The following is a 14,732-nucleotide window of genomic DNA, read 5'->3' on the forward strand; positions in this document are numbered from 1 at the left end:
ACGAAAACGTTTATTAACGTTCAGAATTGAGCATTAGAATTGAGCATTATGGAAAAAAGTTGAAATTGAGTATGGAAATTGAGTTTAAAAAAATGCATTTTCCTGCTTTGGCAAGACATCTGCTCTGAACTGAACTAAATACTCCAAAACATGCAATCCACATATTTTTCTAAATACTAATTGTAAATCATCATAATAAGTAGCGCTGCATAAGTAGTGACCAGTCTAAAAGTTGTTTTCACCGAATACTCTATAAAACTCAACACTCGTCAATTTTGCTGCATTTGAACCTTTCTTCTCTGAAACCATTCTGATTTTTGTTCTGCCTCCCTAAGCAATTACAGAATAAAAGCAGTTAATTTGAGGTAAGGATGCATTGACATGAGTTTTGTTAATTATATTCAGAAAATGAGTATAAACCTGGGATCCTGCAATAGCAGAACCTCAGCGCTTCAAGGTGGAAATTTATTATCCGAAATTGTGATATACGTTATTGGAGCAAAATTTTTGATCTCTATCACCAAATGCATACCCTATCAAAGTCCACGGACACTGTTTTGAAAGAACTATAGTGAAAGTTAACATTTATTTGACTTGGTTGAAAATTGAAACTGAAATTGAATAATTATGACAAAAAAGAAAGGAAGAGTAAGTTTTTGCTCTTTCACACATGTTCTTTCACGACAGGGCATGAATGAAAAATGAAATATCAGAACGCATGAAAGAAAAAAGAAATCATTTGAACAGTTTCGCGGACTTTTCCGGGCTTTTTCACAATTTTCCGGGCTCTTTCACAATTTTCCGGGCTTTTTCAAAATTTTCGGGCATCTTTCCCTCAGAAAGAGCAAAAACATACTCTTCAACAGTCAGAACATAGTTGAAGATGGCCTCGGGCACAAGAGCCGCACTCGGGCAATTCGTGCCCTCAGGCCGGGCTCTTTTTCCTGCGGGCATCTTTCAACTATGTTCTAACTACTACAAAAAGTTAATTTCTCCAAATCACTATCATCGTTACAGTTTTAATCAATCATCCTTTAAATAATGAACAAAAATCCTTTTGCAACAATTTATCATTTCTAGACAATGATTGGAGAGGATAGATCAATGGCAAACTCACAGCCCACTAATTGTCTACCCTGTAAAAATGAACGATTGTTAATTATCATTCGTCGCCAATGCATCGAAACCAAGAAACATATTAAGAGGTCAAGCTCTTTATTTTGTGAATTGTGAGCGGATTCCGCAACAAGGACGCTCTCTTTGTTTTTTTTTTGTTTTTCGCTTTCTTTGATCGTTCCGTCAAAACTTTAACATATTTCAAGACTTGTCTCTGGATTCAAGAGACCTGCACAAAATAAATTGTGCGCTTATCCAGAGCAGAGTTTAGCCCCATAATGAATTTTGGAAAAACACGATCAACCGGGAAAACTACTTTGAACTCCAGATCTAATTCGCGAAAAAAATTGACCTTTGAGAAGTATTAACTGGAGTCGAGCTAACCCTCTCAACAGTACAGATTGCCTAAATCAGTAACTTCTGAGCAAAATACTGCGCTTTTCAGTAAAAAAAAAACAGAAATGGAAACATGCAAACTTCAGTGCCAGAGAATCCAGTAACGTTTAATGGGACCGTTAAAACCTTTAGAAAAGAAACAGTGCGAGCAAAAAAACCCTCCCAAGACTCAATAAAAATTGTAACCTGTCCATCAGACTCGTTACAAAGAAAAAACGAGTGCCAGATAGAACGAACGCAGAATAATCCCAGGTTAATTGAAGCTTGATAATAATGAAACAAAACCTCTGCAACGTTTTTCCACAATTTCTCTACAATTTCATGAGATTCTTCTCCACAATTTTTAAGAACGATTCTCTACAATTTGTTAAGATTTGATTATGAAATTTTTGGAACAAGCACAAAATTGTCAAATAGTTCATTTACATTTTTTACATTACTGTAGTTTTCTAAAAAATATGGCGAAAATTGTAGTTTGTTTACCGCAAATACATTAAAATTCAATCGTTATGGCAACTGACGATTGGTTATCTGAAAAAGATGAAGTCTCCAAAGATGTTCCGTGGTCAGCATAATATTTCAAACACCGCGAAGTCAGATACGCACTATAAAAGGCCTAAATATTCTGACAAAAAATGAATTTAACACATTAACGAAAAAATTGTTTTATAAAATAGATAGATTGGTCAGAAAGAAATTGGCAGGTGCACTGGATTGGCTTGACTGGGCGATTAAATTGCAAATTTTGCCCTTGCTAAAAACTTGCTTCTCCGATGAACCAGCGGATTAAGGAGTTGTTTTCCGAATTTTCTCAATCAAACAAACAAAACTGTAATTTACAAAAAGAGACCCAACAGAGGCAGTTAACTACAGGCCAAATTTGCAAACAAATACTTTGTGTAAAATATAGGAGCCTCTTCTACTTAACCAAATGTTTGCATATCTAGAAAATTTTTTAACCGATACTCGATTTAGTTTCCAGGAAAAAATCAACGGTTATATGACGCGGTTCTAACATTATTTGAAGAAATATAAGCGAATCTTCAAGCAAACAATCATACTAAAGCTATTTTTTGACCCTGTTTAAGAAATCATTTTGGTTTCAAATCTAATCTTTCTCGGCAATTTAGATTCAAACAGGTTACCTGATCAAGCTCGTGAACTGTTTGTATTTTTTTATCAGAACAAAAAAACTGCATCAAAATTGGTGATTATTTGCTGGTCTGCTATTGATCGTGTGGTACCATAAGGTATAGTACGCGATCCAAAAGTTTTCAAACTATATGCTAACGATTTTTAGAGTGTATTGCGTTATCACATAGAGGCAGTTCAATTTGCGGATGTTAACTGTTTATATTTCTTTAAAATGGAACTTGCCTGTTTTAAGATCCGACAGACAAGATCCAACATCTGTATCGCTATTTTTAGCCAAAAAAAACTCATGACTAAAGCAGCCAAAACGCGTATAACCAGATTTCAAAAATTAGAATATCGATTCACAGATTCATTTGGTTAAAAAGGACGAATTGTCAATCAAAAGTTATTGATATTGATATTGTGTTACTTGTCTTACATGTTTGTCCAAAAAAAGTCATAATTTTGGAACTCTTATTTTGAGAATTTTCTTGCGATCAGCTATAACAATCACGGGTGGGTAGTAGAAAACTACTCAAAATTTTAAATTTATTTATGCATGAGTTTCTCCATAGGGCAGAAAAACGTATCTCAGCCGGGGCAAGCAAATATATCGAGAAAAAACACTTGTCGAGAAAAACCATGGGACATTTTCGAAACACAGCAGAGCTCTGTCGCATAATTACTTATGCATTTTTAAAATCAAAATCCAGGGCAGTCGAACCATTCCCATTTATAGTCAACAAATTGAAACATATCTGGTCTGTTTCGAGCAAAGCAGCCGAATACGTCTTTTCTTTGGTTGAAAGTTTCGAAACATATTCAAATATGGCCGTCAAAGTCGCAAGATAGAAAACTTGGTCGCAATAGACAAAACAAAAAAAGGAACTTGATTCAAGATAATTAAAACTAAAAAAAATCTTCAACCTGGAACTGTCAAAAAAATGCAGTTTTGACACTAAATTTCGGGGCGGTTTTTTCGAATTCAAAAAACTGATTATATTTGTGTACTTTGAGGTGTCAAACATTGACTTTTATGATTTTGAGGCGGAAAAATTAAAAAGATGCGTTGACTGCAATTGAATTGTACGTGGAGTTTACAGTTAGCAAAATACTTTTTTTTGGAATACAAAAAAAAAGAACAAAGTGATTTTTATTTCGGTCAATTAAACAAGCGCTTTTAAAACTTTTTGTTGCAATTTTCGATTTGCAATTTTTGAATTTTTGACAGACTAGTTATATTTGGGATTGTTTTTTCTCCTCCAGTGTTGACTTTGTAACTAGCGTTTTTCGACTAAATGTTTTTTTGTTAACCAAAAAATATTGTTGCACTGGGTTCAATTTTAATAAATAGTTCACCTGTGATCGTTTTTGAAAAACTTATGGGTGTTGAAACATTGCAATTTGGTCCGTTTGTGACGATTAACGCGCGTTATGTTTTGTACAAATATGGCATAAGTGGAGATTTAACTAGTGTTAGAAGTAGCTCCTAGTTGATTTAAGGCAAGCAATTTAGTCTAATTTGCTCTATGCGAAATATATCAATCCTTATTCTCTAAATAGCGTGTGGGGGTCGAGGTTTTTTTCGTTGTTTTTCATCAATTTTTTTTGATCGACCTAAAAAGGCAGTCGGAGTGGAGTACTCAGGGTTTGTTCAATTTTTAGATTTAGTTATGTTCGGTCTTATTGAACATCTCACACCTTCAATAATTTTTTTTGGGCCTTGCAGAAGAGATAACGGAACATATGAACATCCCACAAAGCAAGTTTGGGGATGTAAAATTGTTTCCAAGATGGAATTTTCAGCCAATCAAAATCGAAATTTTTAAATGCAGCGCTTAGCAAAACGAATCTCACTTTCCCCCATATTTCAATCCTTCAATTAGTTTAAGTGCCTTACCTGTTATTATGGCTCAGTGCATGATGTCACAATGTAAGGTATGCAAAACAAATCTGTACAGAGTAGTTAGTTTGTTCACCATGCATAATTTCATTACATGATGACAACGTAAAAATAGTTACTCAAAAAATAGTTACTGAAATCTAAATATGGGGCGGGGGAAGGAAAATAGTCGAGTTTAATTTCGTCTATCTGGAGGGATAGGGAGAGGGGGGGGGGGGGAGAATTTAGTTTAGAGAGGGGAGAGCGGGAAGAGGGGGAGGATGTTAAAGTAGGTCTTTACCACAATGGTAAGGCGTTCAGTTTCAGATCTTGCATTTGGTTCCCTGCCATGACAATGACAGTATGTGAGGACAAGCTCTCACTTGACCTGTAATTGTAGGTCTATCACACCCTGGCCGATTTCACAACCACGTTAAAACTCTAGACGCAAAAAACGGCCTTGAGTCGCACAAAAGAACTTCGCTCGATAGCCTTTCATTGATCCCCTGCGCATCGCAGAAACCAAAACTGTTTATAACCTGATCTGCAATTACCACTATTTTTGCGGTTAATTGCCTTAAAAATGACTCTTTTAATTGAAGTGCTTTCGAAAAAATATTTGAACTTAGAAAACAAACTGATGCTACTTGCATTAGCATCTAGAGACTGTTTATGGATTTTCAACTTTTTTTTTCTGAAAAGCTTCAATAATTGAATTGTGATTTTAAGAGGTCAAATAAAACTTTGCGAGGTATGATAAAAAGGCTGTTTCGGATTTTTTTTTTTTGCTTTTTTATTCAATTAAAACGAAAATATTCAATTAAGACGACCGTTTTGAAATGAATTTACAAGTTTAGAAAAAATTTTTGGTGCTCATTTATTTTGAATTTATCGAGCTTATGACAATTTTGCTGTTTCATTAGTCGGGTGAAAGAGCTGGCAAGAATCTTCTCAAGCTCTGCTCAGTGTCTATTTAAGTCTTCTCCGATGTCGGAAATGAATTGGAGCAATTAATTGAGTCGAAAACTTTATCCGACCCACCGAGGTGGAAATAACTTTTGCCCTAGCTGGCTTATCCCAGCACATATCACGTAACACTCACTTAATACAGGTAATTGGGAGAGAAAGGAACGGAAGCATAAGTCAACAACTGTCTTGTATTACTTCAAAACCCTCCAATTTACTCTTCATCCTTACGACTAATTCGTTAAAATTCATTTATATACTTAAAATCGCCTCTTGCAAAGAGGTAAATTAAGTGAACAAAATTGATAAAAATAGGGATTAAAAATGAGAGCAATATGATTGGCTTGTAGGCTGGCCAATCACAATTGAGACAACATACGCAAAGGAACCAAAGGAAGGGATTCTTCCTTTACCCATCCTGAGAAACGGAACCTAACTTGACTCTCTCAAAAAATTAGTAGTGGTAATACTACTAAAAAATTTCAAATATTAAATAAATATTTGAAAAAATTAATATTCAATTTCAGTTGAAAACAAAAAAAACGATCCTGCGGTTGAAAAACACATTCTGGAATCGATTTTGAGATATTTTTGAGAAGTGTTAAAATATCCGCTTCACTTCAATTTGAAAATCAGCTTCCTGAAATCTTTCGAACTAGATAGAGGTAAGTAAACAAATTTTGTGGGGTTCTCTTCGTTTTGCATCTCCAGTTCCTTCCTCGGCTCCAGTCCCATCCTTCCCCGACATCCGCGGGAGTGTCCCGGTAAGCACAGCCGAAGGGTTGAGGTGGATCCGCTCCTAGGAAGGGGTCAAATTCTGCAGCGCCGGATCCTCGGCAGGAACCCCGTGCATGTAGTTGTTTCCTGCTTCCCGGAAAACAAATTCCTGTGCAAATTCCGAGAACTAAACATACTCATTGCAAGGCAATTGTTTTTGAATAACATTCAATTCACTTTTTGTCACACAACTTAAAAATAACAATTTTCAAATTATTGTTTCATAATTATGTTTCTGATTTATTTGTTTTCAAAAAAATTGAAATAACGATCAACTTGTCTGTGAATTGTGTAATTCTTAACAATGGAGCACAAAGTCGAAAATGTAAGTAATGTATAAAAAAGAATTAAGTTATCGTAGTATAACCCTTATCGTAGCTCTAAAACAGTTTTAAAACTAAATTTTGGTTTCTTGCAATAATTCTGAATACTTCAAAAAATTCCATAGAGTTTCAAGTGAGCAAATTTTTAATCTGCCAGTTTGTTTGTTCCATTCGGAAAAACTAAATTAAAAAAAAACGTCAGCGAAAAGTTGAAAAATTGAATTCATAACCCGCAACTTAGTGATAAAGTTTATTTACTTTCAAACATTTCCGTAATGAATGTCTTAAAGGAGATGATTGGGCACTTTATGATTTGTTTTTATTATCTTCATCTTTTTTGGACACCCCCTTCTTCAGGAATTTGACCCCCTGACTAACCCAAAGGATCCCCACTTTGTTCTACCTTGATATATTCATTTTTGACCCTAAAATTTTTCTACAAAAATGAATGTTTTCAGGCGTTCAGCGGCCGCTTCAGGAATTTCATGTTTTATTTTTCATTTTCATGTTTGTACATTCCATTCTACAAAGAAAGACTTATACAAAAATTGATGTTTCGTTTTATTTATTCCACGATTGCAAAATGGTTTTACTTTGATAGCAATATAGATATTTTTATGGAACAGGGCTAGCCGGTGGCTGTACAAAAGGCACAGACCGTTCCGACCAACTTGATTCAAAGACCAACATGAGTCTCTAGAATAATAGATAAAATTTCATTTTGAAAACAGTTCTTTTTTCTTAAGTTTCTTGTCGATTTCTTTTTTAAAAATTTTTGAAAAAACATACCCAAAAAGCGTTTTTAGGCACATTTTGGAACATTTTGACCAATAAATCGGGTTTTTTTCTGCGCGCGCTCCCCCTCAAAATTAGTATGATTAGGCGCCAAAAGCGCCTTTAGAAACATTTTAGGGGGGTGGGCATTCAGCCATTAATGGATATCTTAAAATAGTATTAAGGGGGACCCTTTGGGTCGGCATCGAATCTCTGAAGAAGAAAAGGGGGGTGCGCCTAAATCCGCTGGTGTTTGCTGTAAATTTAAAGTTTAGTGTCATGAAAAAAATGAGTTGTCAGTGCCAAAAAAATTCACTATCATCAAACTCAGACAAACTTTCTCGAAATGAATATAAGTTTTTGACTTTGAGTCCAAATCACGACTGAAAGTTCTCTGAGTAAAATTGTACTTGTCCCCATACAAGCTTTGCTTGAGGCAGTCTAAGCCGCTAACTAAACAGCTTGCTCGCCATTTGGAACATAATTGAAACTTTCGTTTATTAATTATTAATTACAAGGACTTAATTTTCTAAAAAGCATGAAACTAAACCAGACCAACTTTAATCACTATATTTTTGTAAAAAAAAAACAAAATCGAGTTAAGCAGCTTTTTAAAGTTATCAAAATTTAGTACTTTTATGCGAAAATGAATTCTTTTTTGAGTAATTGGGTGTTCAGTTTGTATTACGAGTGATTGAGAAAATGATACCACATTTGATCTAAGTTGAATATTCTCCAGATATCACCCTAATTTAAGAAAATTAAAACAAAATGTCAATTACCCTTCCACAGTTCAGAGGTCGGAATAGTGAGCTTTTTTGAGTATACAGGTTTTAAAACTTCGTGAATTGCACAGTTTTTACTGTGCAATAAAACAAAATGTTTGATTTAATGTCAAAGTACATTTTCCGAGTCAAAAACAGATGACTGTTCATATTTTCAAAAACAATGTCGCCAATTTATTTGCTTAAAAAGTTTTTTTTTGAGCCTTTAAGAAACGAGTATCAGCTTTTGGTAAGTGAAAAAAGCCTTTCTCGGAGTTCAGTTCTAATACTTTTTGTTCAAAAAAAAACTTATTTTTATCTTCTTTCTAACGGTTCTTACGCATGTAATTGTTAAAACCCTCAAGAAAAAAGTTCGAAATTTAAAGATACTGATTTTTTGTCGGTTCATGCTATTTTAATCCTTCTGAACAGAAATTTTTTTCTCCCTCAATTGAAGCCGGATAATTAGAACCGGAACATCAATTATCTACTTTTGGGCACGGCCACCTTTTGGATGCTATCGACCAAATAAAGCGCGTTTTGTCGGTTGATCGACCCAACATACATTTTCTAAAATAAAATAAATAGGACTCTTGAAAGTAACGAGAAAAACGCAACTGGAAATAGGTAAATTTTGGGACATATTTACAAATTTATAAAACACAAAGAAAGATACGCTAGCCTACAAAAAGATAATTGACCCCCCACCCCCTACACATACACACACAAAAAGAAACAAAGCCTTAGCCCGAGTTCAGGCACAGATTGCGAATTTTTTTATACAGTTTTCTGAAATTTTGGTGGTGTTTGCGTTGAAAAACTCATTCAAGCAATCATCAACCCTTACAAATGTGTTAACTTTTGCAATCAACCCCTTGCAAAAATTTGAAGATTCCCACCCTTTCAATTAGCTTCGTTTAAATCATAGTATTTAAATTCACCCTTGTTAAAATTAAAAACAAAATTTATCCAAAGTGAAAAAAAGTGTGTTCATTTCACGGGGTATTGGGCTTCTATTTTACTGATAAAAGTTATTGAAAGTTCTTATCGGTTGGGAAAATAACCCTTGCTATTCATAACTGAATATTTTAATTCTTTTTCTTTCTGACTCGAACCAAATCAAAATAGCCCTGAAGGCTTGTTGCTCCTTTACAGCCTGTCATTTAAGACTGAACGCTAAATGAACATCAAGATACCAACACATGTCAAAAAAGGGGTTTGGAAATTAATTTTTTAGCCAAAATTGTTCATTTTATGACTATTTTGACTTAATAGATTGCTTCAATAGGAGTATATATTTACCCAAAAGAGTATTAAATGACCATCCAAAGAATTGAAATGGTTTTCAATGGGTTTTCGAAATCGAGTGCTATTAAGTTGCATCTGGGTCAAATTACCACAAGCCAATCAGATTTCAATCGTTTTTAGTCAACTTTCTTTGATTGACAGTTTATATTCAGACTTGCAGAAATCGGGCTCTTTTTCCTCTCCCCCATCCAACTGCAAGTTTTCACATTTTTCTGTTCGCGTCTTCCGATTGCGGACTAATTAGACTATGACAAACATATTTGGTGTTCATATCTAACCTTGTCAAACCCCTCATACACCATAGAATTCATGCTTATATGACGTGGGGGGAAAACAAAAAGAGCCAGAAAACGAGATGTAATTAGGCTTAAATCGAGCAAAAATTGTAACAAAAATTTATTGAAAAAAAGGAGTTTTTGTTAGGTTGTTAGGAAGATTTTACATATTATAATTCTTTAGCAATAAATTTAACAAATTTTAGATTTTTTGATTTTAGAGAAAACTATTCTTTCGGTGGTCCGATCCGATTCAACCAAACGAGACCGAAAAAATCTGCTTCTCCGAAAAAATACACCGAAAAAGAACAAAAACTTCACAATGCAGAACTCAGAAGATCAAAACACGATTCAAAGACCGATAACTGGCGACTACCAGTCGCAGATGACATTTGAAAAACTAACTCGTCAAAAGACACTGTCTCAAAAAGTGGGAGAAAATGAAACTGTCGCACATAACGAGCGTTTGTATTCGATAAACGAGTTAAACTCAGCTCAGCTGAGAAGAGAAATAAACGCTGATTTCCTGGAAAAGTCGGTGAAAACAAGCTCAAATCACGTTTGCAGCCAACTTTGGGAGTACCAACCCACTGTACCCGGATCGAGTCCCGGTGACTCCAAGTTTCTATCGTCAATTATGCCTGCACATGTGCAATATTTGCCGGTTGCAGCTTTGATGCAACAAGAATTGCAGGCGAGGGAAGGCGAAATGAATTCTTCGAGAATTTCACTTGACGATGGGAGCACTAATTTAACAAGCTCTGGCGACCAATTTAACCACTTACGTTAGTCCTTTTCCTCAATGTACAGCCCAACTTCCGGTTTTGATTGAACTCGTAGGACAATTTGCCTGTGCCTTATCAATTTTCGATATATGAACGACCCTTTGTTGTAAAATTATGGACAATTATTGATAAATCTTTGTATTTTCAAAGTAATTAGCATTTATTTGGGAAGGAAAAATTGACTGCTCAAAAATTTTTCTAGTTTATAGACTGCAGACTTTTCATTCTGCTCTCCAAAAAAAAATTCTTTTTTTGGTCTATATTTTTTAAAAGCTGATGATGAAATTTTAAAAGAATAATTGACAATTTTGAGCCTCAATTTTAGCATCATGTGTTTATCGAATTGAAGAAGGTAGCTCTGAATTTTAAGCCCAAGTTCAACTCTCTTAGGACTCGATATCTTACGGATAATTGAAATAATACTCGTATTATTGTAATTAAATTTCTAACCGTCGGGAAAATATTTGCCCAGCAACTGCTAATAGAATCAAAAAGCACTTTGATATTCTTAAATTGGATTTGGATGGAAATATCAAGCCAAATGTTAATTGTCACTCTACACCTGAGATGTGAAAATAACAAAAATAATTTTTTTTATTCAACCATAAATTAAGTGATGTTTTCACTCAAATTACGAAAAGGATATCATCTCTTTCCGCTACTTTTTGCAGTATTTGAACAATAAATACTCGTTCGGAATGGAAATATTAAAATCTCATCAGTATTGAAAATAAAGTTGTCAAAAAACTTGGTCGACAAAATTAATTGAAAGGTCCAACAATTTGGAAGTTTTTAAAAGCAATAAAAATCTTTTCTAAATAAAATTAACATAAAAAAGTTGAACTATAATAAAAAAAGGTTCGCTACGTTCAAAATTTTTTTTTATTTTACCTAAGTCTTTATTTTTACAAAGTTCTGATAATATTCGCAACCATATCGGGAGCTAAATTTGTTGAAACATTGCTTTCAAAATGTTTTGCGTGCGATGCTTCACGGGAATGTTTGAACTCTCTAGAAAGAAAATTTATAATTCACCATTGTTTCAGGAGAACAGTTTCATCATTCACCTGTTCTCGAACACAACAAGAAACAGTTCTCACCCGATTCGAGCTTGGTGAGCTCGCACCCCCACAACAACAACAAATGCGCCACTAGCACCCCTTCGCCCAATTTGAAATCATCTCTTTTGCCCCCCTCAACCACTCTGGCACCCCTGTCCTCCGCCCCTCCCCCGGTTGCCCCGCCTCCCCAGCGAGAGCACCCGACTCTCTACCAGCGGAGGGGCAGTCTGCAGCTCTGGCAGTTCCTCGTCGCTCTTCTGGAGGACCCGGTGAACGCGACGTGCATCGCGTGGACTGGTCGTGGATTGGAGTTCAAGTTGACCGAACCAGAAGAAGTAACTTTAAGCTAATGATTAGTGGGGAAAAAATTTAAATAAAAAAAACTGCTTCTTAAATATCGAGAAAAATATTGTCGCAATCAAGCGCGTATCTGTAATTTTTTGGGGATTTGGGATTCGACCAAACTGATTTCCCGATCTCTCTCAAAGCTCTATAAAAACCCTGTTATGCCAAAGCCTTTGAAAAAAAACAGGCCACAAAACGCCGTTTTTGTCAATTTGTTGCTAGGGTCTGACCAAAAAAGAAAACTTAGCAAAAAATTTTTATTAATGCGTTAAAATCTTCAAAAACAATGAGCGCTTTTTTCTGCTTTTTTAAAATTTCAAAGTACCGAGTTTTGATGGGCTGATACAACTTTCTGCCATTCTTTTAAATTAAATTATTTATAATAGGTGGCGCGTAGGTGGGGCATTCAGAAAAACAGGCCAGCTATGAACTATGACAAATTGAGTCGTTCTCTCCGATACTACTACGAGAAAGGAATCATGCAGAAAGTGGCTGGAGAAAGATACGTGTACAAATTTGTGTGCGATCCAGAGGCACTTTTCACCATGGCTTTCCCTGAGAATATCCGACCTCTCCTCAAAGCCGAAGTCAAGAACCCTCCCCCTCTGGCTTCAGCACCCACAGTCCTCGCACCTTGGCCGGGCGCCGGCTACTACCAGAGTAAAGCGTTCTACCCCGGACATCCGGCTCCGACCGGGTACGTCTTAACCCATACCCCTCAGAGCCATATGTTTGCACCCCGACCCGGAGTAGCTCCTGGTCATTTGGATTTTTATGACCCCTTTGGGTACTCGGGAGCTCCGATGTTCGCCACGAAGAGTTCGACATCGCCGACAGCTGCGGCGTTTTTCGGATCAGTTTCCAATCCCAATTTGATGCCGAATTCCGCGATTGTAACGACTCTAGCTAATAAAGACTCAGTTTCTAACTTTTTCTGCTAGATGTCCTCTTGATTGAGAATAAGAATTTTCCCAATTAAAAACTACGAGACAGTTATCTTTTGCCGTTTAAATCATCGGCTTAGAGTGTACCCGAATCGGCTCAGAAAAAAAAACATTTTAAAGCAAACTTTATCAATTTCCTAACAAACTAATTTTGTAAATTATTTGCTAGAATGTATATATAAATGTATCTGAATTAAATTTTTTAGTTGTTTAACTATAATATTTACTTCAGGCTGGTCGTACCAATATTTGAAACAAATGAAATATGAATGAATATTTAGCACCAGCTAGATAGACTTTAAAAGGTCGCTAGACCTGTCTGGTCACGTCTCTCTAAGTTTTTTCTGTCTTTTCGTCCATAAATCTTCGCTGAAATCTCAGCTGCGTTTCCAGATTACAAAAACTTAATTTGTAAGTTTAATTAAATAACTCTTTTTTTATTCACTTCTTTTGTGACCTTCTGCGACTTGTTTCTTTTTTCGTGGGGGAAAGCAAATCCATGAGGTCTTTCAGAAACCCACAAAACTCCTCGAAGTTCAGCTCCGAGGCGTTTCCGTCAATTGTAGCCCATTTGTCGAAACAGTCTCTGAGTTGGTGCTTGTTTTGAAATGGTAGTTTTTCGACATTCCCCAGAAAGCTGTCCTAAATTTCGCAAAACATATTTGCTGAGGTGCAAAAATAGTCTTAATTAAAAGATAAAAAACTCCAAAAAAGTTTGAAGTTTTTTTGGAATGTTTTCAGTGAGCGTTTGGAATGAATTGCCTTTACAAACAACCCGATTTTTTCCGCGTTTGTTTAAAACTTCTGCTTTGAAACGAATTGTGTTTGCATGGACCACGTTTTAAGTTAAAAACTGTTAATCCAATAAAATTTAAGAAACTGTTAATTTAGTGAAACTTAAACAAAACAAAAAACAGTCAGCGATTGAAGTTTTTTTGCCCTGATCTAACAATTTGGCCTTGGAAAGTGAAGAGAGGGAGGTACCTGGATTTCTCTCCAGCTGATCTGGTTGTTCTGGTTGGCATCCAGTCCGTTGAAGATGTTGCGGGAGAAAAACTTGAAGCTTTCGGGACAACTTCGCACAAAATCTGCACTCTCAGCCAGTTCTTGGACTTGTCTCTGGCCTTCCAAATCATCCGCGGATTGCATTGTATAACAAAAAACGATTTCAAAAACCAAAATCTAGACGAATAAGACTAATGCTCTAGTAGTTGTTGTTCATTTATAAAATAGTTATGTACTAATGAATATATCTTGCTGCGTAATTTGAACACATTTGCGTCACTCGTGATATGTTTTAATCAAAAGTTCAGAAAAAAAAACTTTTATATTGTGTGTTGAGAAGATTATTGAGTACGTGATCATTTAATCGCTTGCATTATTTTCGACCAGACTTGGTGAAGATATTTGAAAAATTACATAGAGTCTTTTGCTTGATAATTGATTTGTGTCTATGGCATAGATTCGTAAAAATTAAGGGTTTGGCGCAAATTGCAACGCAGAGGTTCTAAAAAAGAGCACGGGTGAAGTGGTTACGTCTCCGAGTTCCATCGAAAGGTCGGATGTTCGAGGTCCACCATGATCAGTGCTCGTTGCTTGGTGGCGATACAACATTACCCAGCCCAGAACAATAACCAAAAAAAATAGCAAGTAGATATTAATCAGGGGCACAATAGCGGTTCTCCGCGAAGAGCTGAATAACTAGTATGTTGGTCTTTTTCCTAGTGGATAAATCGTTCTCAACTAACTACCTTCAAAACAAAAGGTTCAAAACTACCTTCGTCATGTTTTAACTTCTAAGTTTCATTTTTTACCAGTTTTGAAAATATAAAACAATTGCGGTAGATTATCTGCTGTGCCCCTGCTGAGTTATAGCTATCTT

General features: G+C 35.6%; 2 protein-coding genes across 3 annotated transcripts; one reads left to right on the forward strand and one right to left on the reverse strand.

Moving 5' to 3' along the window:
• The first annotated feature begins 5,917 nt into the window (after window positions 1-5,917).
• Window positions 5,918-13,064, forward strand: LOC134843764 (DNA-binding protein D-ETS-4-like). Of its 2 annotated transcripts, none has more exons than XM_063860029.1 (4): window positions 5,918-6,159; window positions 9,937-10,500; window positions 11,547-11,896; window positions 12,293-13,064. In XM_063860029.1, the coding sequence occupies exons 2-4, from the start codon at window positions 10,038-10,040 to the stop codon at window positions 12,845-12,847; spliced, it is 1,368 nt and encodes a 455-aa protein (XP_063716099.1). In that variant the 5' UTR covers window positions 5,918-6,159; window positions 9,937-10,037; the 3' UTR covers window positions 12,848-13,064. The 2 variants fall into 2 exon arrangements, with proteins under 2 accessions (XP_063716099.1, XP_063716097.1); XM_063860027.1 differs by lacking the exon at window positions 5,918-6,159 and adding an exon at window positions 6,398-6,596 and having other exon boundaries at window positions 9,939-10,500.
• LOC134843765 (uncharacterized) lies at window positions 13,065-14,134 on the reverse strand. The gene is made up of 2 exons (XM_063860030.1): window positions 13,835-14,134; window positions 13,065-13,492 (listed from the first exon to the last, which is right to left on the reverse strand). Exons 1-2 carry the CDS (start codon window positions 13,997-13,999, stop codon window positions 13,292-13,294), a joined length of 366 nt encoding a protein of 121 aa, XP_063716100.1. The 5' UTR covers window positions 14,000-14,134; the 3' UTR covers window positions 13,065-13,291.
• Window positions 14,135-14,732: the final 598 nt, after the last annotated feature.

Source organism: Symsagittifera roscoffensis, chromosome 4, assembly GCF_963678635.1.
Source record: "Symsagittifera roscoffensis chromosome 4, txSymRosc1.1, whole genome shotgun sequence".
In the NCBI taxonomy this organism is placed as follows: domain Eukaryota; kingdom Metazoa; phylum Xenacoelomorpha; order Acoela; family Convolutidae; genus Symsagittifera; species Symsagittifera roscoffensis.

What these genes read in the sequence shown, in the direction of transcription:
- LOC134843765 (XM_063860030.1), bottom strand. Translation starts at nt 13,999, where the DNA reads ATGCAATCCGCGGATGATTTGGAAGGCCAGAGACAAGTCCAAGAACTG. An exon ending in TCAGCTGGAGAGAAATCCAG is followed by an intron (nt 13,493 to 13,834) that starts GTACCTCCCTCT and finishes TGCGAAATTTAG; the next exon opens with GACAGCTTTCTGGGGAATGT.
- LOC134843764 (XM_063860027.1), top strand. Translation starts at nt 6,576, where the DNA reads ATGGAGCACAAAGTCGAAAAT. An exon ending in TGGAGCACAAAGTCGAAAAT is followed by an intron (nt 6,597 to 9,938) that starts GTAAGTAATGTA and finishes TTGATTTTAGAG; the next exon opens with AAAACTATTCTTTCGGTGGT. An exon ending in CGACCAATTTAACCACTTAC is followed by an intron (nt 10,501 to 11,546) that starts GTTAGTCCTTTT and finishes CCATTGTTTCAG; the next exon opens with GAGAACAGTTTCATCATTCA.